General features: G+C 46.7%; 1 protein-coding gene across 4 annotated transcripts in view; it reads left to right on the forward strand.

The window, feature by feature from the left end:
- The window catches only part of SYTB (Calcium-dependent lipid-binding (CaLB domain) family protein), a 124421-nt gene that overhangs the window by 10429 nt on the left and 90460 nt on the right, over positions 1–23532 (forward strand). For 2 of the 4 annotated variants that reach the window (XM_086503988.1, XM_086503989.1), the window contains exons 5-12: positions 21196–21314; positions 21397–21498; positions 21606–21680; positions 21780–21859; positions 21957–22200; positions 22292–22636; positions 22711–22842; positions 22943–23080. In XM_086503988.1, the coding sequence (XP_086360114.1) occupies positions 21196–21314; positions 21397–21498; positions 21606–21680; positions 21780–21859; positions 21957–22200; positions 22292–22636; positions 22711–22842; positions 22943–23074 (1229 nt within the window). In that variant the 3' untranslated portion in view covers positions 23075–23080. Of the gene's footprint in view, positions 1–21195; positions 21315–21396; positions 21499–21605; positions 21681–21779; positions 21860–21956; positions 22201–22291; positions 22637–22710; positions 22843–22942; positions 23442–23532 lie in introns of those variants that run through there. The other 2 variants (XM_086503990.1, XM_086503987.1) reach the window with 2 other exon arrangements.

Consider the following 23532-nt stretch of genomic DNA (forward strand, 5'->3'; position numbering starts at 1 on the left):
TGGCATGACCTAAAGGACAGACTCCAGACAGGAAGAGGTTAGAGCCTCATTGAAAGATACAAAAGAAGTTATAAAAACTTGCAGTACCAATCCGAGAGGCCAAGAATGAAAGGTCCAATTTTTATAAGGTGTTCCAACTTATAGGGTCCTGTCTGATGGGGCCCACGGGACACAAGACCATCAAAATAAAGCAAGGACCCCAATCTGCGTGGAACTTCTGACGTGGTAGCGCTGTACAGACATTCCGCAAATCGCGTTGGCTGTTGACGTGGCACCTGATTTGCGTGATTTGTGTTGTTAGCTTTTGGCACTAGGGATTGGGACATGATGCTTTTAGACCTGAAGCTTTTCATGTAGACTGCTTTTGGAAGGCCCAAGGCCTATAATTACACTGGACGGCTTCAGTTTGAGGCAGATTAGCTTGGGAGCACTGCTGAGACGAGGACCCCCGGTCATTGTACTTGTGAAGCATTAATAATAAAGAAATACCGAAAGGGGGGCCCAGTCTTTGGGGCCAATCTTTCTGGTTCGAAACTTCGTCGTGCCATGTCGTCTCTTTCTCAATTTTGTTCAGTTCTTTTAGTTTTCTCGCGTGTGTTGTGGTAGATTCTCGACTTGGAGTGTCCAAGTCTGTTACGGAAAATCATTTTTAGCTATGGGATAGGTTTGGGGGTGTTTTGGAACATAGAAAATAATGTTTTGGGAATTTTGGAAAAATTCAATGTTTGGGCTTTTGAGTGCACGTTTTTGACTTTTAGAGGTCAAAAAAATGCATTTTTGCCCATAAAATAGGTTCGAAGGGGTTTGTTTGAGTTTCAAAATTTTTTAAGGTATTCTTAAAACTGAACCAAAAAAGGAGGGAGACTTGGAGGTTCCAAGGGTCCCCCCCCCCTTCTTCTTTGCCCCAGTGACTTAACTTTAATCCCAAAGGGCCCTTAAAGGGTTCATATTTTTCCTAATGTAATAGGGTATAGGCATGGTTGAGCAGGGTAGGTGTGCGAGACATACTATGGATGTGTAAATGATAGCAAAAGACGAACTGCATTGATTTGTTCAACGCTCTTTGGACACTTTTTTGGGCAGGAACCAACATTGGATTGGTCTATACTATGCACAACTCACTTTGGTACATCATTATTGGATTGGTGTGAAAACTCATTCTACGGTTTTTTATTATGTGTCATATGTTAACTTGTAATTTTGAAGTATGTTGCAACAATGTGTTAAGTGTGAGCATGAGATGAATGTTTGAGAGTTCCTAGGTGTAGTGTCTCACGGAAATTCATGTAGAAAATGAGTCTCCAATATCATTTAATTTCCACAATGTAAGGACCCGTCTTTATATATGTGCTTTTCTAGCGTGCAATCTAAGTTAGGTGTTCAATTCTATCCATGAGATATCCTTCACAATGTTATGGTCACCCATCTAATGACACATAATAAATATTAGTGCATTAATCTATCTGTTTAGACCTATCATATATATTTTTGTCATGACGTTGTAATTACTCATCTTGTGACACATTTGAAGTATTCGTTTCTTTGGTCATCCATTCAATGATGCACCATAAATTTTTGTTTAATTGGACAAAGAGATATCTTGTTTAGGATCCAATCATTCATATTTTCTGATATATCTTGAATGTCTATAACCGTAGACGTAAGTTGTATTCTCTTGTGCCCAAAATGGAAATTATATATACTCATAAATTTATGTACACAAAATCAGCCAAAGTAGCATGGTTGTTTAAACGAATACAAGGGAGGGATCTCTCGGCTACCTAGATGCCTATGGACACGCAACCTGCCGACCATAGTTGCCATCCGGTAGCACCCCCTAGTTTGAGCCAACATCCGAGGATGTAGTTGCACACCTGTAAGACCGATTGTCCCATATCGCTCGGTGTGACGGGTTTTAGGGTTAGGGTTTTTGTGTCAAGGTCATAGATGCATCGGTCCAATGCGTTCGTTTGGCCTGCCTTAGACTCTCTATCCCTAGAAAGGTGGTCCATGCCGATCTCTTGGTCAAAGCTAGAATCCTTTGTGCCATGATCAGTTCTCTCTATGTGGTATTTGCATCTGTGATCATTTGCGTGGCACAAGGACATCTGAGTGACCTTCGAGTCTTTGGTTAACTTGACTATGTTTTGCAGATCTCGGCCGAGGGACCTAAAATCTAGAAGAAGAAAAAGAAGCAGAGAAACACTAACTTATAAAGTCTTGCCGAAGGGGCCCGAATCATTACAAGGATACACACAAAAGCCTTGCATAAAAAGTGATGACGTGGCAGCTGTACAAAAATTCCGCTAATTGCGTTGGCTGACGGGGCACTGTTGTATGGATTTCACGTTTTTAGCTAGCTGATTTGGGCAGTTTTTAGCGCTAGCTTTTGGGTGCAGAAGCTTTTAGACTTGATGCTTTTTATCTTAAATGCTTTTGGGGCTCTACTTTTGGCATCCCTTGTAATTTTTAAGTGCCTAGAGGGTCACTTCCTGTAGGGCATCTAGACATAGAGTCTCGGAGAGATTCGGACCCTCTGGAATTGCACCTTTGCTAATCAATAATAAAGAAATACCGAAAGGAGCGTCAATCTTTGGGGCCGATGCGTCTAGGTGTGGAACTCCGCCACTCCGCGTCTCACGTGGATTCTCTCTTTCTTTCTCTTTGAAGTTGTTTTGAAGTACTAAAAGAGTTGCCATGTGTGTAGATTGCCGTTATCCCTGTGTTTCCGTCTGATCACTCGTCGGAAGTGATTGTAGTGGTATTAGAGCTTCATGTGTATGCTTTGTGAAAGCATACGGGACCTATCAAAAGCGCTTCCATTTTTTTTTTCCCAAAAATTCTCTATCAAAGAATCTCCGTGTCCTTGCCTCAAACTACCACTCCCACCCTTAGTCCATCGCGCATCAGGCGCGCTCGTCTTCATTGCTCTGTCTTAAGGGGAATAAGCCAGATAGAACCCAAGACCACTTGCTGGAACAGGCTTGGACACTCCAAGCAATAAATCAATCGAACAGGAACTTCAAAATCTTTGAACTTTAATAGAGAGAGGGATAGTCGACACTCCTCGGCGTAGTTCCGTGCTCAGAGGTATTGGCTCCAAAGTTTGGTGTCCCTTTTGGTATTTCTTTATCATTAATCATTGCAAAGTACAACTCTCGAGGGACCTCTGCTCTCAAACTGTGTCTAGATGCTCTGTAGAGTGAGGCCCCAAGGGCTCTTATAAATAGTATAAGGGATGCCAAAAGTAGAGCCCCAAAAGCAATCAATTCAAAAGCTTCAAGTCCCAAAAGCATCTGGCAAAAAAAGTGGTGCCCAAAAGTTGCCAGTGCAAATTGCGGAATTCCGTACAGTGCCACTCAGCAGAGACAACTTGAATTGCGGAGGCATCCGTACGGCCCTGCCACGTCAGCACATTCACACGATTTTCTCTTCTCCTTTCTTTTTTTAATCTATGTGTCCCCTGGGCCCCATTGGATGGGATCCCATAAGTCCGAAACAACTTATAAAATAGTCATTTTATCCATCTGGTCATGCCACGTCATCATTTTGTGACATACCCCCCTCTTGAAAGAATTGTAATTGCCCTCTACTACGCCTGCAAAATCAAACACAAGCTTCAAACTAGTTCAGTAGACACTAACTTTATTTACCGACGCACTAGACGACACAAATCAAGCACTTGCACAAAAACGACAGTCACCGAACATCCACATCACATTCAAATTAAATCACATAAAATCCATCTAGATCTGGGACCATGATCTCTCGACGATGTGTTTGGCAATCGCATCTAGATCCACACCGGATCTCACTGATGTCGGATTGACTAATTCTTATTGCTATCATGCCCATAGAATCTCAAGATCAAAGTGCTACAGTCATTTCATCTTTCAAACTTGCACTCAAACATAGTCACATGAGAGAGCACACATAAATCAGATTCATGTTGGGAATTCCCATGTCGAAGTACTTCTTTCATAAAGTTATCCAACAGAATATTGTCAGCCCATCAGTATCTCTGAAATCCAAAGGAAAATCAGTGACTTTATTCCATCTGAGTAACTTGTGACAAAGGAGCGGAGTGACTCCTCTCTTGTGCAGTCCCGTTTGCACCATATTCAACCCTGTTGATCCACGGGATCTCTCAGAATAGTCGAAGCTAGACCGAAAACCTTTTGGTAAAGTTCCAATATCTGAGGAGTATCTACTAGGTCCTCCTCTTCCATCCACTTCACATCCAATGCCGGGCGGTTCTTGACTAAGAACCGCCGTTCGCTTTACCTTTCTCTTTCCTTTCCTTGTGAGCTATTATCTGTTCTGGAACAAGAATCTCCTCGCTCTCTTCTACTTCAGATTGCTCCTCAAGCTCCTTGTCTACTGGCACCTCAACCTTGAAAGGTTTCAATACTCACTTGAAAAGCATTGTGAATCTTCCAAGTATTAAGCAACTGAAGGATACAACATTTATCTTCTCTTGAATCTGGAAAGGGCCATAGTACCATATTCTTAGCTTTGGAAAAGCCGCTTCTTTCCCTTTCATTTCCTTAGGCGTGCCTTCTCAAATCGTAAGAGCACCCAATCAGCTTTCTTCAAAGTTCAACTGCAAGTAGCGTCGATTCTTGTTGGCTGCCTTCTTATGCCGTGCTTGAGACTTCTCAAGAGCCTTGTGCACCTGGGCATAGCAATATGCAAATTAGATCATACGGAACTACTTCAAAAGTCTTATCATGGGTCCAGGGCATTCTTTGATCTACCAGTTGATTTCCTTTTTTCCTTTCTTTCCTTGTGCCCTGGGACTTGTGGGGGTAGCTTCACTAGCTTCCCCTGTCCATTGGCACGTCAGTCTCAATCATCAGAACCTTGAGACGCATTATCATACGGTCCCCTTTCTGTGGAATCCTTTGATGCACTTGCATCTGGTTCCCTTAGTTCTTTGGGACCTTCGGATGTGCTACAATCTGATTCTCGAGAATCCTGTGATGAGTTGTCATCCGGTTCCCTTGATTCATTCTTTTCACCAGCAAACTCTTGCCCTATTGAGGTGGATACTATCTTGTCCGTAGGATAAGTCAATGAGCCGGCATGCATTCCAAGTCGTTGCTTAACATGTTCCATGAGTCTCTGAATAGAGTCAGACTTCTGATTTAGACAATAGTCTCTCTAATCTCGTTTAGCAAACCACAACAAAACCGCTCAATCCGGGCTCTCAAAGTAATCTTTTGAAACGAAGACACTGGCAAATAAGTATCCCAAAACCTCTGGCAGTAGTCCACTGTATCTTTCTCTTTCATTTTCAAGTGATGTCAACCTGTGATGACATCTCGTGCATATTCATCTGATATCCAAGATGACGTGAAAATTGTCTTGAATTTTAACCACGTCGCGGGTGCTTCTCTGCGTAACAACTGAGTAGACCACCATGTCTGCGCAGTTCCTTTCAAGTAAGATGCTTTCCTTCACACCTTGGAGTGTTTTGTGAACCGTCCTCCAAAGAAGGTGACGTCAAAGTGTTGTACAAACTCAAGGGCTTGATGGGTGTCCTGGTAGCCTGAAAACATCTTAAACATATGGCCTGACTCCCTTCCTTGAACTCCTTGGTTTTCTTGCTGCTTTGGTCATTGTCAAAGAGGAAGAGCTCTCCTTCTCTGACTGCAAGATGGCCTTCCATGCCCTCGATCACTTCAAATGGCACCTTCCCCATCGATGAATGAAGTGCGTTGTTGTAGGGAAACTCCACTAGGTTGAAAGCAAGGGATGGTGGTACAAAATTGGTTGTCCTTGACAGTACTTCGACAAATCTTTGGAATGAAATTTATTGAAGCCCCAAGAGAAATCACTTAGCATATTGTATATCATTGGATACATCTTGGAAAGAAGAACATAAGAAAACAAACTTCGATAGTTTTGACACAAACTACAAAAATTTTACAGTTCCCCACTTTTTCGTTAGTACCAATAAGGTGGAAAAAAAATTGGTCCTTTACCAGCAAACCTTGCTTCCAGTTGCCAAGGGCAATATTTTTCCCATTAAGTCTTCTGATCCGAAATATAAGACTTCAACAAATCCAAAACCACCAAACAATGGACTCAGGCATGCCATGCAATCAGAAAATTTGTGAGACTAACAGTTTCGCCAAATGATCGGGCTTAAGTGTCTTCTTTACTAGAATGAAGTGGACATGCTTATTGAATCTGTCGATGACTATCCAAATGCCATCCTGCCCACTTTGAGTCTTGGGAAGATAAAAAATAAAATCCATGGCAATGCTTTCCCAGAGACGGGAGGATATGAATAAAAGGCTGTAGAACACTTGGTGCCTTATGCCTGTCAAACTTGACTTTTTGGCATACTAAGCAATTGCGAACAAACTTGTCCACATCATTTTTGAGCCTCGGCCAGTAAAAATAACCCTTAAAGGTGGTATCTATGCTGCGGCAGCCTGAAAAAGGTGGATAATGGCACTCTGTCGAAACCTTTTCCCTCAAAGGCTGTGTAACACACAACATCGTTTTCCGCATCAAATAGCCGTCCTATATGGAATAGTTTGCAACTGTCTCTCCACTCTGAATCCGGTGAAAGATATTTGCAAAATCAAGATCTTTTGCATACTGATCTATCATATTTTCGAAGCCTCTATGATGTATCGCGGAAATAGCCAGAACCAAGGGCTTTCTAGACAACGCATCTGCCACCACTGAATTCTTCTGTCCTTGAACATGGACTATGTGGAAGGGGAATTGTGACGCGATGTTAGTCCACCTCATTTGCTTTTGTGAAAGCTGCTTCTGCGACAAGAAGTAGCGTAAACTCTGATGGTGTGTGAAGACGGTGTAGAAAATGTCTCCATTGAGTAAGAGCATGGATAACTGCCAAAAGCTCTTTCTCATAAATGTGTGCAACCCGTTCAGGACGTGAAAACATCTTGCTCTCATAAGCTATGACATGGCCTTCTTGCATCAAGACTGCTCCCAAACTGCAACCACATACATCATAGTAAACATCAAAAGGCTTTTGCAAGTCTGAAAAAGCCAATACTGGTCCGGTTGTCAACTTTTCCTTGAGAGCCTGAAAGGTTGCAATCTTTGACGGTCCCCAAGTAAAAGGAACCCCTTTCTGAATTAATACATGCAAAGGAGAAGTTATCTCTGCAAATTTTTGAATGAGCCGCCGATAATAGGAGTAGAAACCAAAAAAGCTTCGAACTTCATCAACATTCTTCAAATCGGGCCAATCACAAATGGTCTCAACTTTGGCCGGGTCCATCTTTACACCTTCCGCTGATACGACGTGTCCCAGAAAGTGCATCTCTCGCAAGAAAAACTTGCTCTTTTTCGCATTGACAACCAGTTTATGTTGCCGCAGTGTGTGGAAAACTTGTAATAGATGGTGTCTGTGCTCTACCTCACTCTTGGAGAAGACGATGATGTCGTCAAGGAAAGTGTCCACAAATGATCAGTACTTTGTGAAAATCCTATCCATCATGTGGTTGAATGTGGCCGGTGCATTTGTAAGGCCAAATGGCATCACCAAATATTTATACAAACTCAAAAGGCGTCGTGAAAGCTGTCTTGTAGACGTCTCCAAAAGCAATTCGGATCTGATGATAACCCTTATCTTCTTTATCAAAGAAGATGAGGGTTTCCTGGTCTTGCACTTTGCCCCATGCTCTGCAAAGTTCGGTATTTTCGTTCATTAGATCAGAGTCGGTGATCCCCACAAAAACTGGTACCAATCTTGCTTTCGTCTTTTCTTTTCTTCCATGCTCGGCTGCTGCTCTGTAACTCTCTGGCTTATCTTCTGGTGGTCTCCTTTGGTTCATCTTCTTATCAAGAGCTCTATCAAGCTCTTTCTGTGCGTACAGGTTCTGCTTTTATGCACTCGTCTATTCTTTCAGCTTTCCTCCTGACTTGATAGGAGAATCAATGGCCTCACGCCATCTTGAGTAAATCTCATCAATCAGGTAATTTAAGGTGTTTTGCAAATCTCGGGTCTCTAGAGTACTTGATCAATTTTTTCACACGTGTCAACCTGGAATTAACGCTTGTCCTGCGCTCTGGCAAACTTCTCTGCCGAAAATTTGCCCCAAATCTTCATTCTTTTCTTCAGTTCTCGCGCCGGATTTCAACTTTTCTTTGCCTCCCCCCCGAGAGGTGTTATGTTTGTCAATTTCTCAAGACGGGAGCGTGCCCGATGCGCGATGAGGTAAGGGTGGGAGTCTCTAATAAGTTGGGATTGGGGCGCGCAGATTCTTTAAAAAAAACTGTGCACACTACAAAAAGGATTGGATCCTCCACAGAAGAAGAATCTTTTTGAGCTTTGATACCACTGTAACAGGCTTAGACACTCCACGTAAGAAATCAATAGCAACACGCGAACAGAAACTTCAAAATCAATGAACTTTAATAGAGAGAGAGATAGTCGACACGGCCCGGCGTAGTTCCGTGCCCAGAGGTATTGGTCCCAAAGTCTGGCGCCCCTTTTGGTATTTCTTTATCATTAATCATTGCAAAGTACAACTCCTGAGGGACCTCTGCTCTCAGACTCTACGTCCAGATCCTCTGTAGAGTGAGGTCCCAAGGGCTCTTATCAACAATACAAGGGATGCCAAAAGCAGAGCCCCAAAAGCAATTAGTCCAAAAGCTTCAAGTCCCAAAAGCATCTGGCCCAAAAACTGACACCCAAAAGCTACTAGCGTAAATTGCGGAATTCCGTACAGTGCCACGTCAGCAGCCAATGTGAATCAAGCATGTGTACGGCTCTGCCACTTCAGCACATCCTCGTGATTTTCTCTTCTCCTTTCTTTTTTTTATCTATGTGTCCCCTGGGCCTCATCGGACGGGACCCCATAAGTTGGGAACAACTTATAAAATAGACATTTTATCCATATGGTCATGCCACGTCATCATTTTGTGACACTTGCCCTTTGCAAATCGGAGAATGATCCTCTCGACATGGATGGAGAACAGAGAGATTCTACATGAGTTATCTATTTTTTCCCCCTTTTTCAAGAGAAAAGTGATCCTACGTTAGCCTACACATAATAGCTATGGAGTTGGGTGAAGAAGAAATGAGAAGAGAACCAGGAAAAGAAGATACTATGTTTCTTTTTTCCCCTAAAAAGCTTTAAAAACATGTTTTTTGACGCTCTTTTGTGTTTGCAGAGACCTCTAAAAATCTCTTATAACGGTTGAGAAATTGGATATGTGACAAAAGGAAAAGTTGTTCGTCTTGGCGACCCCTACACATTGAAGCGAACGGATTTTGATTCCGACAATTTTGGAAAATTACGGTTTTTAGCAGAAAATGAGGGTTTCTGCAAAAAGTTTTAGCGTGTGAAATTAATAATTTTGGAAGCTCTTGCTAGTTTACATTATGAAGAAATAATTGGTGTTCACTGACATTACCGCTCCTTCCCACAAGAGAAACCCAAATCCTCGATCCTCCGTCCAAAATTTCCCACAATCGCGAACTAGCATAGTGGCCGACACATCTACTAGACCGCTAACTCCGGAAGAGATGGCACATTACCGAACAGAAGGAAGGTGTTACAAATGTGGCCTTCACGGTCATATTGCTTGGTACTGCCTAGAAAGCCCCAATATTGAAAGACCCTCCACGTATGAAAGCACAAGAAATAAGAAGTCTCAACCTTAAGTTGGTTTGATTTCTGACTTGATAGGTGCTCCTACCGTCGATGCATCCAACGAACCATGTAAAGCTATGGGAAAAGTCAAAGATCAAGATGGTCTTATTCTCTTCTATGCAAAACTTTATCTCGCGGGAATTAGCTGTAAGATTAGGTATTGAAGAATATGCCTTAGGGAAACAAATTGAAGCACAAATGGGTAATGGAATCCACACATCGTCAACTCCGTTGATTGGATCACTTCGATTACAAATTTAGACATTTACAAATCTAGTTAACTTCTACATTATGGATTTGGGAGAATGTGATGTTCTATTGGGCATGCCTTGGTTCTACAAGTATCATGCCCTTTTTGACGCAAGAGGACGAACCATCCAATTGAAGCACAAGAACAAAGAGTTGGTGTTGAACTTCGGTAATCAAGCTACTCTAGGAGCGACAACAGACTATGAATCATGAATAGAAAGAAAGAAACTATGAATATATATTGATGATAAATTGAGAATTTCTTCGTACGAATTATGGGACTCATTACTCTCCAAAACTTGATATGCATGATACAACATAGCCTTTTGTGTTGTGTGTCATGCTCACACTTGTGTTGCAGAGATGGGTGTACACACCATATGTTACGATGAAGATTATGATCTTGGGTGTGTGCATGTACCACAAGCAGGATCCAATGACCTTAGGCATCGGCTAAGATCTTGGGTGTGTGATTGACATCCAAGCAAGATCCAATGACCTTTTACAGGCATTGGCTAAGATACTGGTCATAAGATGTCACGTGACACATCCAACCCTATGTGTCCGTGGACAAGCTACAACATGACCAGGGTTCAGTCAGTCAAGTCAATCTAGAATAGGAAGTGATCTTGCACTTTTGTGAGTCTGTTGCAGACCGTGCATGTCTAGACACTTAGAGTAGATGCATATCCTCCGGTTGCACACACCATGATCAACAACATTACCATCAGAATCCATCAGGGGAATTTTCCATTGCATTAGACCTATATTTTTTCTATTTTTGACATTTTTCACTTATTATTTTTAAGTGACTTTTGTTGGGAACAAGGTAGGGCAATTTTGCTAAGATAATATATAAGCAAACCAAAGCTAGCACTTTCTGGCAGATGAGGCAGCAGGAGCAGTGCTCAACAGGCCAATTATCGACAAGAACAAGAACCCCTCTCAGCAAGACAACCCCCCCTTCATGCTAGCGTTTTCAGCCCTTGGCGAATTTCAGCAAGAGGACTCTAGCGTTTTGGATCAGCCCCTGCAATCTGCGTTTTCAGCCAGCCAGTAACGTTTTCTGTCAACGGCAGTAGGGCGGTTTCAGTAGGGCAAATCAGCGCTTAAGAGACCAGCCACTTCAGTGTTTTTACCAACTTGCATCAGCATTCTTGCGCTGCCAAACCAGCGTTTTCAGCAAGGCAAAATTCAGCAGATAGAAGAGCAGCATTTCAGCGTTTTGCATCAGCCAATTCAGCAGACAGAAGAGCAGTAGATCCAACAAATTCCAAGCACGAAAGACAGCGTAGTTGCACATCAAGTCACAGTAGCAGATAACCTCGTCCTCGTCGTCACCACCGTCGGCCTCGACATAGCCATTCGATTTGCATCAGCATCGTTGTATCGATTGTGCAATCAATAGTAGACCACTCTCGCCATCGAGAGTGGGGCCCTTGGAGGAGGGTTTTACAATTCTTTGGTGTCGTATTCTCTTCTCTATCTCTCAGTCTCATGCGCCTTCACGCACAGTGTCCATTCACTTTGTTTGTGTCCATTGCACTCTCTCATTAAAGAACGGAAGGCTCTTCCTTCCCTAAGTAAAAGGAACCTTGAGCACAGTTTGGAGCACTCATCTCGAGCAAAGCTCAACATCCATTCTGCTGCACCTTACATAAGAAAAATTTTCAGATGCACCCGAGGTGTTTGCAGCTAGCTTTTATGTGTGCACGGCCATCATGACACAAGAATGCATGACTGAATGATCGATTCTGAGATTTTAAATTGCATGAATGTTAGAAGTATGAGAGATTCTGAATCTGCAATCAAGGACGATTGCTTTGATTTTAGAAGGCGGTATGTGAGGGGTTTTAGGATTAGGGTTTTTGTGTCAAGGTCATAGACGCATCGGTCCAATGCGTTCGTTTGGCTTGCCTCAGACTTACTCTCCCTAGAAAGGTGGTTCATGCCAATCTCTTGGTCAAAGTTAGAATCCTTGGTGCCATGATCGGTTCTCTCTATGTGTTATTTGCATCTGTGATCATCTGCGTGGCACTAGGCCATCTAAGTGACCTTCGGGTCTTGGGCTAACTTGACCCAGTTTTGAAAATCCCGGCCGAGGGGCCTAAAACCTAGAAGAAGAAGAAGTAGAAAAATACCAACTTATAAAGTCTTGCTCATGGGGCCTAAATCATTACAAGGACACACACAAAAGCCTTGCGTAAAAAAAGTGATGACGTGGCAAATGTACGGAGATTCGGCAAATTGCGTTGGCTGATGATGTGGCATTATTGTACAGATGTCTGCGTTCCGGAATTCCTTGTAATTTATAAATGGGTGTCCAGTGTTCGGGCATCCCTTGTAATTTATAAATGCCTAGAGGGCCACCTTCCGAAGGGCACTTGGACGCAGAGTCTCGGAGAGAGTTAAACCCTTGAGAATTGTACCTTTGTGAATCAATAATAAAGAAATACTGAAAGGGGCACCAATCTTTGGTGCCAATGCGTCGAGAGGTGGGACTCCGCCACTTTGCATCTCATGTGGATTCTCTCTCTCTCTCTTTCTCTTTGAAGTTGTTTTGAAGTACTAAAAGTGTTGCCAAGTGCGTAGATTGCGGTTATCTCTGTGTTTCCGTCCGATCACTTGTCGGAAGCGATTAGACTCTGCCTCACCTCCTCGAGGCTCGGGGTGACCTCACACATGCCTAGTCTCGCGGGCTGACCGTTGGCACTTTCGATGTCTACAAATGAGGCCTTTGCCTTCTTTTATAAGTAACCGGTACACTGGCGAAGTTCACACTACATGCGTCCGAACAGTGGACACCCATACCAATCGTGTCATAGATTGGGTCCTTATTCTATGATGGGGACATAACATAAAAGGGAAAGGTATGGTGATCTAAAACGGCCTCTGATTCTCGAGGAATATACTTGGTTTGGATATCTTCTCAAACATTTTCCTCGATAGGCACAACATTGTTAGCCTCACCTAATTTTTCTTCAAGGAAGGTGACATGAAATACTAGATGCACACTAACATCTGAGGGAAGAGCCAATTGATAGGCAACAAGGCCTATGTTCTATGTGATTAAGAATGAACCACAAAATCTAGCTGAAAGCTTATAATGCTTTCCAGCTCGCATTGTCCCACATCTAGAGTCCTTGGAAGTTGGAGACCTCTTTTGATTAGCTCAAGTAGTAACTCGGTCACGAGCAGTCCTTACACTATCCTTAGCCAATGTGAGCATTTCTTGCATATCATACAAGGATCACGATCTTGGCAATCTTTGACTTTCTCCAAGCTAATAGGGGATCTAGGCTCAAATCCATACATAAACATGAATGGCCTATGGTGTTATAGACTAGGTCTCCTCTCCTATGATGGGGACATAAAGAGTTGTCCTCGATTGTACACAATTTCCAAGATGTTTGAATAGGTTCTATTTCTTGCCCAGTCATCTCGTGGAGCAATCAAGGAGGTAATAGTACTTATTTTTAACGAACTGGTTTTTAGTAGTCTTATCATGCTCAAGTTGGCGTTTCTGATGGTGATGAGCAATTTCGCCAACTTGAGATCTCTTCCGTTGCCTCAACTTTTTTTGTACTGGATCACTCAGAGGCTCTCTAACATAGGGTTGCAGTAGACTAACATGAAAGGCATTATGGATCTTCCAATTCCGTGATCCAATGGTGTGAACATCACATCATTGACTTTATTTGTAATCGTACATGGTTCATAATATCTATTATGAATTTTTCGCAACTTTTCTTGTTTGCCAGCCTTTTTTTTCAGTCTTGTCTTCTCAAACTTGAGATGGGCAAAAGCTAACTTTGGTGCTTGTCTGCTACTCTGTTGTGTTTTTTTTGCAAGCTTGAAATGCTGCTTTTCACTAGTGTGTGGGACAAACTCATCTGCTGCAAAACTCTTATCCTTTGTCGGAAAGATGGGTGAAAGAAGAGGCTTTCCATACATTATCTCAAACGAAAACTTACTAAAGTAGAGTGCACTGGTCCATTGTATGCAAAATTTACCTAAGGCAAGTATAGTACCCATTCTGTTTTGCCTATCTGAAACATAAGATTTCAAAAGCTCCAGGATAGAGGAATAACTGGAATTTTTTATCTGCCTATGTCTGTCTGTTTGAGGGTGATAAGCTGAAGAAAAGTCATCTTATTCTTGAAATTCAAAGAGAGCTTGCCAAAAGAGACGCCATCTGATTAAAAGTCACTTTCGAAAGTGCCGACGCTCGCTGCTGCTCGCACCTCTCCCCCCTTGCGCCATCGCCCTCCCTCACTCCCTCGCGCTGCTCTCCCGCTTGTCCACCTCGCGCTGCCCCCTTCCCCTCGCGCTACCCCTGCTGCTGTCCGCTGCACTGGCAGCCCGCAGCTGCCCGCTGCCCAGCTCAGCCAGCTCCCCCCCCCCCCCCCCCCCCCTCCCCCCCGTTGCTGCCTGCTGCCCAGCCAGCCCGAAGCAGTTCCCGCAGTCAACCACGCCAGCCCGCCCCCTCCCACTGTCCGCCCCCCTCGCTTGCTCTTTTCCGTTAGCCTTCTCCCTCTCCATTCTTGCTTGACGGGCGTCGCCAGCACCATTGACGTGCTCGGTCCAACAGGTCTTCCCTCCCTTTTTTTCGTCGACGATCCTCCGCCTTTTCTTTACCAGTAGCAGACACAGATGGCGGCTCATGCTCCACCGCAGAGGGACTCCAATGAAGCCCCCTCGCCCGACCCCGCTGAGCCCACCATTCGACTTGCTCTTACGCCGGCAGAGCAAGCGAGCCTTGCCACAGAGGTAGAACGCTTGCAGGCGACTTCTGTCATCTGCAAGGTTCTCGGCACTCGTCCCAGCAGAGGAGAGCTGCGAGACCTTCTCCAGGCCCGCCTCCTCGCAGAGGTGGGCAAGATCTTGGATGTCCAGATTCTCGGACGGGGGTACTACGAGATTGAGTTCGAGACTTCCGAGATGGCCTCCAAGGTCATAGCTATGAGTCCATTGGCCATCCGAGCATCACGCGCCCACTTTCGACAGTGGCGACATGGTTTTGACCCGTCTTCGGATGTGCTAGTAGAGGAGGCGGACATCCCCATCTCAGTCTGCTTTCCGGGTTTACGGAGGGAGTACCTTCCACTTCTCTCCAGGATTGGCTCCGCCATCGGAACTGTCCTGGAGACACCTCGTACGGCAGCATCAGTAGCTGCCAAGGCGGCTGGCATCCCTTCAGTTCGAGTTTTGGTCAGAGATACCCACACGCTCCCGAAGGTCATCCTTCTGCCTCGGGTGAGTGGGGGTTGGTTTAGACAGAGTGTGGAGTACTCGGGTCTCCCGAACCAGTGCTTCATTTGCAGACAGATGGGCCACCTAGCGAAGGCCTGTCCACGGAGGAGACCACGACCCGCACCCCAGCCTCAGCCCCAGCCTGCCAAGGCTGGGCCGCAGCCACAGCCGGCGACACAGAGCACAGATTCAGCGCCACCCTCCGAGCCTGGGGCTCCAGCGGAGGAGGGGTGGCAGCATGCCCGTGGCCGTCGACGCCAGGGGCCACAGCGACAGCCTGGCACTTAGAGTGGCGCCCAGGTGCCTACTCAGCAGCAGTGGGTTCCCACGGGGAACCGCTTTGGTCCTCTTGAGCAGGAGGAGCCCCCTACGCCAGCCACCACCTCCGCTTCACCCTCGCCAGCCGCTCCGCCTTCCGATCTCCCCTCCTCCTCCTCATGCCCTCCCCCGCCCTCTGCTACCGCTCACTCCCCACCTCGCCCCCCCCATGTCTCTGCCGCCCCACCCCGCTTCTCCGCCCACCCCAGCCCCTTCTCCCCCTCCTCCTGCTTCAGTACCACAGTCGGCTCAGGAGACTGGACCCTTGCCGGCGGCCAGGAGATCTCTTGGCAGCGCCTTCGCCACGAGTCGCCTAGCGAGAGAGGGTCAGCCCTTCATGCGGCCCCCACTGCAGATTCAGACTTCTCCTCTTGCAGCTATCCCTCGTGGTTTGACGAGCTTTGACCTCCGACGCCGCTGGGATTTCTTCGATTACGGGTTTACTCGTTTTCTTGGCGATTCCGCAGCAGACCACGAGGCAGCCTGCTTCAGAGTCCACGCTTTGTTCCTCGCCGCTAGGGGGACAGAGGCCTTGGACTCAGCAGTTGGTTTCTCCTTCCCCCTTTGTGGTAGGACCGAGACAGAGTGGTCCCTGGACTCAGTGGTGGGATGGTTGCATACACAGGTTCTCGAGTTCTCTCACCACACGGGAGAACTTGGAGTTACAGATTTGCTGCAGACTTTGTGGCCACTGGCCAAGTTTGCGGTGACACCCCTAGACTCAGCAGGATGTAGACACATTGTGGTGTACTTTTTTGCTGATACGCAGTGTTTGCCTTGCTATGTATACATTCATGAGGACTCCTGGACAGAGGAGGTTGCTTTACGCACGGCTCGCTCTGCGTGGGCTTGGGCCAGGCACTCACTGAAGTCTCGCCTATCTAGAGGACGCTCGGATGCGGATTACTCCCCATCCAAGCTAGCCTCGAAGATAGCCCGTCTTGCTGCTACGGCAGCATCTGTTCTCTCTCGCTCCCCATGAGGATCGTCTCGTGGAACGTGCAGGGACTAGGTGGGCCCCAGTTTCAGCGACAGCGGGGCCGATTGCGTCAGGAGCTTCAGCGTTGCCTTGTGGGAGGAGAGATTGATCTCCTTATGCTTCAGGAGCACCATTTGTCTGAGAGCCGTATTCGACGATGTGGTCAGATTTTGCGTGGACGTTATGATACCTTTTGGTCACCTGCTTTTGGACCTGGAGGCATCCAGGGTGGGGTATGTATGACTATTGCGGACTCATTGCAACATGCCATTGTGGGCGGAGGGATTATTGTGCTAGGCAGGGCTCAGTGGATTACTATGCAGGTTTAGGGTGGCCTTGTGGGCTTCCTGAACATCTATGCGCCCAATGTGGCGAGTGCTCGTGCAGAGTTTTGGTCATAGATTGTTGAGTCTTTGCCACAGGTTGACCATTGGTGTGTAGGAGGGGACTTCAACATGTTGGAGGACCCTTCTGACAGGATCGGAGGCTGCCATGCTACTGTGCATGGAGTTGAGTTAGCAGCTTCGGAGAGGTTGTGTATGACCTTGAGCGTCTCGGATACATGGCAGCATTCTGGCTTTGTGAGGCTTCCAGAGAGTCTTTGCCTTCTCTAGATCGGACCGCACAGTGGGAGGAGTGAATCTATCGCGGATAGATCGCTTCTACACTAGTGACCACTTTAGTGACTTGGGGGGATCAGTGGGCATCCTGGCAGGGACATCCTTCTCGGACCATGCACCAGTGATCCTCACAGTGGCAGACAGGTAGAGGAGTGGGAGCGTTGCTTCGCATCCCAGAGCGGGTGTTGTTGGACTCAACACTCAGAGAGAGGGTTGAGGCTCTATGGACAGAGGGCATGGACAGCCAGGCTCCACCTGCAGACAGAGTGGCCTCAGGCCTAGCTCAGCTTAGCCACTTCTTTCTCCAGGAGTCTTTGGCTCGACGGGCTGCAGCGAGAGAGGAGGAGCAGCGTCTCAGACGAGGCATTGCTTCACTACAGAGGATGCAGGAGCAGCATCCAGACAGTCCATGGTTGGAGGAGCAGCTACAGCAAGCTCGACAGGAGCTTGCTTGCACAGAGGAGAGGCGCCATGAGTTTGCCTTCCACTGACAGGCATCTCAGTGGACTCAGGTGGGTGACAGAGTGACAGGTGTTTTTTTTGAGACAGTGCGACCTCGGCACTCGCATGCCAAGGTCAATCAGTTGAGGAGACCCGATGGGTCAGTTGTCTGTGAGCCAGAGGATATGCGTGCAGTTGCTACTGACTTTTACCGTGAGCTACTGTCGGCTGAGCCCGAGTCAGAGAGACAGGATGCATGCAGGGAGCAGGTCTGGGCACAGATGCCTTGTCTTGTGACTGAGGAGATGCGGCAGAGGCTTGAGTTACCTCTTCAGCTTGAGGAGCTGCACACGGCCCTTAGGGCCCTCCCTCGTGGTAGCTGTCCAGGTGAGGATGGGCTGACTTTCACCTTCTTCTTGGAGTACTGGGACCTGCTTGGCCCAGATCTTTGTAGTGCCTTTCAGTACATTCTACACACAGGAGTGATGCCGGATAGCATGAGTGAGGGCCTGATTTACCTCATTCCAAAGGAGGGTGGCTCCTTGGATGAGATTCGACAGTGGCGTCCCATCACCATTCTCAACTCAGCCTACAAAATTCTTGCCAAGGCTCTGAGTTTGAGGATTCAGCCACTTTTGGGGAGCCTTATACATGGGACTCAGACAGGTTTTGTCAAGGAACGCAGTATCCTTGACAACATCTTCACTTTTTGGGAGGCTTCTGCCCTTGCACGGCTCCGTGGGGAGGACCTTGTGATTCTTCTTCTCGATTTTGAGAAGGCATACGACAGAGTTGACTGGGACTTTCTAGAGGGCACGCTACGTAGGATGGGCTTCTCAGAGGCTTGGATCAGAGGGGTGTCAGCTTTGTACAGGCAGGCCCACAGTCAGGTGCTTCTGGCAGGAGGTAGAGGTGAGTGCTTCATGCTCACACGATCGGTCAGACAGGGTTGTCCTCTTGCCCCCTTTCTCTTTCTGTTCTATGCGGAGGCGATGAGCAGATTTTTGGTGTCACAGCAGGTTGGTTTGAGGGGCTTAGCACTCCCTATACGGGGAGATGAGCTTCTGGACACTGAGTTTGCCGACGACTCAGCCTTGTACTTAGAGGGCCAGGAGGCCAATTTACACAGATGTGGGCAGGCCTTGGAGACCTTCTGCTTTGCATCGGGCGCACTGATCAACTGGAGAAAGACAGTGGCTTTCTCAGTTGGTAGTGCTCCTGTGCCAGATTGGATGCCAGGAGAGGGTTTCAGGTGGATTCCTCCAGGGACTGCAGTTCGGTACTTGGGTTGTCAGGTTGGTTTGGATTTGTCCCCCGAGCAGCAGATTGCTCCTCTTCTCCTGTCCATCAGGAGAAAGCTGTTACATTGGAGCTCAGCACGACTTTCGCTGGCTGGTAGAGTAGTAGTTGCCAACCAGGTGTTGTTGGCGACTATGTGGTACATCACTTCTTGCTGGATCTTCTCGAGTTCTTGCATCAGCCAGGTAGAGAGGTTGATCAGGAACTTCCTTTGGTCTGGTCGCGACACTCAGATTGCCCGAGCCAAGGTGGCTTGGTCGGTCATCACACTTCCTTGTTCTCAAGGAGGGCTTGGGATCATTGATCCAGCACAGCAGAGCAGAGCCCTTCTTGGGAAGTTCATCGTCAGAGGACTTCTTCCAGGCGAGGAGCCCTGGAAGGAGTTCTTGCTGCAGAGGCTTCGTGCCAGGGTGCCTCAGTCAGGAGGCCCTTGGCAACCTTCGACCAGATGGATCTTTACAGAGTTGCGCCGAGTTGGTTTGAGCAGGAGACTGGAGGACCGATTCGCTGTGAGTTTGCTTCGTTCTTGGGAGCTCTTGCGGCGTGACCTAGAGCAACGGCAGCCGACGTGCACGGAGGAGCGCCTACGGCAGCCCCTCGTCTGGAACCCCATGGTTAGCACTCAGAGAGGCCACTTGGTTGGGAGTAGGCCTCATGTTTCTTGGGGTCCCATGGCAGCAGGTCCAGCGCGCTCTCTAGGTGACTGGCTAGAGTTCACAGGTTTGTCAGAGGAGGTGCAGGTTGTCCAGCTACAGGGCATGAGAGGGGTTCAGAGCATGTGTCAGGACATCTCAGAGTCAGTTCCAGCTGATTGGCTCACGCCTCTCGAGCCAGTAGCACCCCGGTGGATGGGAGCCTTCACACGACTGGAGGTTCTCATTTCAGTCAGGGCTTGCTCAGAGACTGTCCCAGCCCTGTTCTTCGAGCTTCAGGGTGGGGGACGATTACAGAGAGTTGCAGTAGAGGCCTCGCAGGTAGCAGAGTGTTGTTTCGAGAGGATTCGAGTTGTGGGCATCTGTGGGAGGACTTGCGTCATAGACCCTGCCCCAGCAGCTCTTGAGACAGGACACTGGAGGCTATGGGCTTGGGAGTGCTGTCCACTGGCACGAGTACAGTGGGATCCTGGTGAGTGGCTTTGGAGGGACCCATTCTCCTCTGCAGACCGCCCAGGAGTCCCTTTCTTTCAGTACACTGTTCGGCTTGGACGTCATATACTTGCAGCACAGAGAGAGGCCCGCCCCGCTGCAGCACGTCATTGGCAGGAGGAGGGTCTCACAGTTGAGTTCTTGGCAGCTTTTTGGCAGAGGCTGTGGGACTCCAGACAGCCGAGGCGCGTCACCTTGTTCCAGTGGTTGGTTGCACACAGAGCCACAGCAGTAGGGAGCTGGCTTGTACATAGTGGTCTCTCGGCCGCATGTACAGCCTGTGACCAGTTGGTGGAGAGTCAGCGACACTGTCTTTGGGACTGCCCCTCGGCCCAGCAGGTGTGGCTTCGAGTTCTTCGGCTGATGCCTGCCCTCTCCACGGCTCGACAGTACACTTGGGGGGCGGCGGCTTGGTCCACCCTCACGGGCCCGGCACTTCAGTTTGAGCTATCTTCCACCAGCAGGATGATAGTGATACAGGGGGGTCGACCTACACTCCAGCCTGCTACAGACCTTACTCCACAGGAGTGGAGCAGTGAGAGAGCGGAGTGTTGGGAGCTCATCAGCGGCCTAGCTCTCTGGTTCATCTGGCGGGCCCGTTGTTTCTGCATCTTTGAGAGTCGCCCTGTACCACCAGCGGAGACTGTTCGTGACTTTTGGCTAGAGCTGATCCACACTCTCAGAGGACAGCTTGAGGGACTACAGGGCAGCTCCGACCGCATGCGGGAGCGCCGCGAGGCTTTCCTTTGTCTCTGGCGCCCTGGGCTGTTTTACTCCATGGTCCAGGGGGTGCTCAGATGGCACTATTGTCCACCTGTGTGGCTTTTCCCTCCTCCCATCTCTTGATTTAGCCCCATTGTATATATGCTGTTTTTTCATTGGGAGACTCTCCCCATCATGTTTGTTGTAGCCCTCTCTTGCAGAGGTGGATGTAGCCCTATGGGCAGCTTTCATTAACTAATAGAAGGATCTTTTTCTCGGAAAAAAAAAAAAAGAGACGCCATCTTGTTTCTTTTGGGTCCTTGACATCCCATGATGCTTATGGTCTTCCTGACTGGAACGAAATTTGGTTTCTTACATAATATTTTTACCATAGTGGCATACTTCAAACTGCATCATTTAAGTCTCTGCCCAGGAATGTCTCTTCGAAATTGCATAGTTACTCTCTCCCAGGGCTTGTGTGCAGTTTCAAAAAACTGCTGTCAGAGATTGTAATTTGTAAATCTTTTTCTTTGTATGAGCAGGTGTCAAAGCATTTGACACACAGGAGTCTGAGATGATAATTGAGCCTGCACTCAAGTGGGCGGGAAACCCCAACATTCTTGTCGTAGTGAAAGCCTTTGGCCTAAAAGCAACAGTTCAGGTACACTTCGGCGGTGCAATGAACTTAAGTTGGTTGAGATGGTATGCAGATTATGCAATGAGTCTCCACTTGGCTGTTGCAGCTTGTGGACTTGCAAGTGTTTGCAGTTGCTCGTTTGACATTCAAGCCTTTGGTGCCAAGCTTTCCTTGCTTTTCCAAGATAGTTCTCTCACTGATGGAGAAGGTAAAGTTGGTGCTTTTGCAGCTTACTGCTCAACTCCTTTAAAAAATGGACTAAAGAGAAATTTAGTCTGATTCAACTAATGCTGCATCTGTTTAACCATCTATCAGCCACACATCGACTTTGGTTTGAAGCTGCTTGGTGGAGACTTAATGGCAATACCAGGCTTGTATGGACTAGTGCAGGTTTGCTCCTTTGAAAGTCTAAATTTGTAATTTTCTGTTGTACAAGAACCTGCAATAGACGGAAAATCAAATTTAACACACTAACTTTTTTAACAAAAGGATCTCATCAAAGAGGAGATAGCCAAACTTTATCTCTGGCCAAAAACTTTGGAAATAGCGATACTGGATGAGTCTAAAGCGTTAGTACCAAATTTTGGTGTTTCACATATTGTGATTGTATTTGTTAAGTGTAATTCACATAAAATACCTTATTGGTCTGTTTTCTTATACTTTCAGCGCTGTGAAAAAGCCAGTTGGAATACTTCAAGTCAAGATTCTCAATGCTAGGAAGTTAAGAAAGGCTGACGTCATGGGGAAGTCCGATCCCTATGTTAAAATATCGCTAGGCGACAAGACGCTATCAAGAAAGACACAGGTTAAGAAGGGCACATTAAATCCTGACTGGAATGAGACATACACCCTTGTTGTGCAAGACCCTAACACTCAGGTCCTAGAGCTTCATGTATATGACTGGGAAAAGGCAGGTCTCTTCCACCTTTCTAGTTTGTATGGTATTTATTCAAGTTTGCATAATTTTTTGAAAACCCTCAAAGTTTTCTCTTCGATTTTAGGTTTCAGCACATGACAAACTAGGTATGCAAGTAATTCCCTTAGCCTCATTGGCACATGAGGAGCCAAAAGTTCTTACTCTGGACTTGCGAAAAAACATGGACGACAATGATCCGTCGAATAAGAAGTCGCGAGGGCAGCTCACGGTCGAAGTTACTTACAAACCTTTCAAAGAAGATGAACCAATTGCAGAAGAAACTACTGAGGAGGAGAAGGCCCCAGAAGGAACACCACAAGGAGGCGGGTTGCTGGTGGTTATTGTACATAAAGCGTATGATCTGGAGGGTAAATACCATACCAACCCATTCGCAAAAGTAATCTACAAAGGCCAAGAATTCAAAACCAAAGTAAGGCTCTGTAGTGTTAAAGAGTTTGCTCTCACTTATTGTTAGGCCTGATGTTGTAAACCTTTGACTGGCAGCCGCAAAAGAAAACCAGGGATCCAAAATGGCCCGACGGCAAGTTCGAAATTGTTGGCGATGAGCCACCTCTCAATGACAGAATTAGAATAGAAATAATGAGCAAAAGTTCTGGTTTAGGGTTGCATTTGAAGGTGAGGATTGTACATTCCCTGCAAAAGGGAATCAACGTGTTTGTCCTTGACCATTGCCATTTCCTCGGCATTCTTATACTCATGAGTGGTTTTCTTGCAGGAGGCATTGGGCTATGTAGAGATAAATCTTGGAGATGTTGTGAGGAATAAGCGCATCAATGAAGAGTATGTGCTGGTCGACTCCAGAAATGGAAAAGTACATGTTGAGTTGCTGTGGCTTCCAAGTCGATGATAGAAGGTACTCAAGCTTGTCCTCAAAATGTGCAGGTCCTTACTCGACGATACGGTGTGCTCTTCATGAGGCTAATTTTCTTACATGCGCTAATCTCATGATCTTTGGTAGTTAAACATGCCATTAGCATGCGACCATATCCATCTAGAGATGCCAAGTGATCACCCCAACCATGTCTCACAGGATTTTGTGATCCTTGAAAGATTTAGGGCTGATGTATATACTACTGTAGTCAGCACATCCTGCATTTCTTTTTTGTCAATGATTTGTGGTGCTCCTTATGTAACGCTAGTCATTGGAACATGGATGGGTCTGATCAAGTTTTGGTGAAGACTTTGCGGGTTTTTTAATTTTGTGATCAACAAAAGTATACTCTTTTTCATTTTTGTGATAAACAGAGATTTACTCCTTCATCAACAGGGAATCTCTTTGTAAGGGCCGCTAAGAGCATGTCTTGT

Source organism: Adiantum capillus-veneris, chromosome 28, assembly GCF_014529385.1.
Source record: "Adiantum capillus-veneris isolate H3 chromosome 28, ASM1452938v2, whole genome shotgun sequence".
NCBI lineage: Eukaryota > Viridiplantae > Streptophyta > Polypodiopsida > Polypodiales > Pteridaceae > Adiantum > Adiantum capillus-veneris.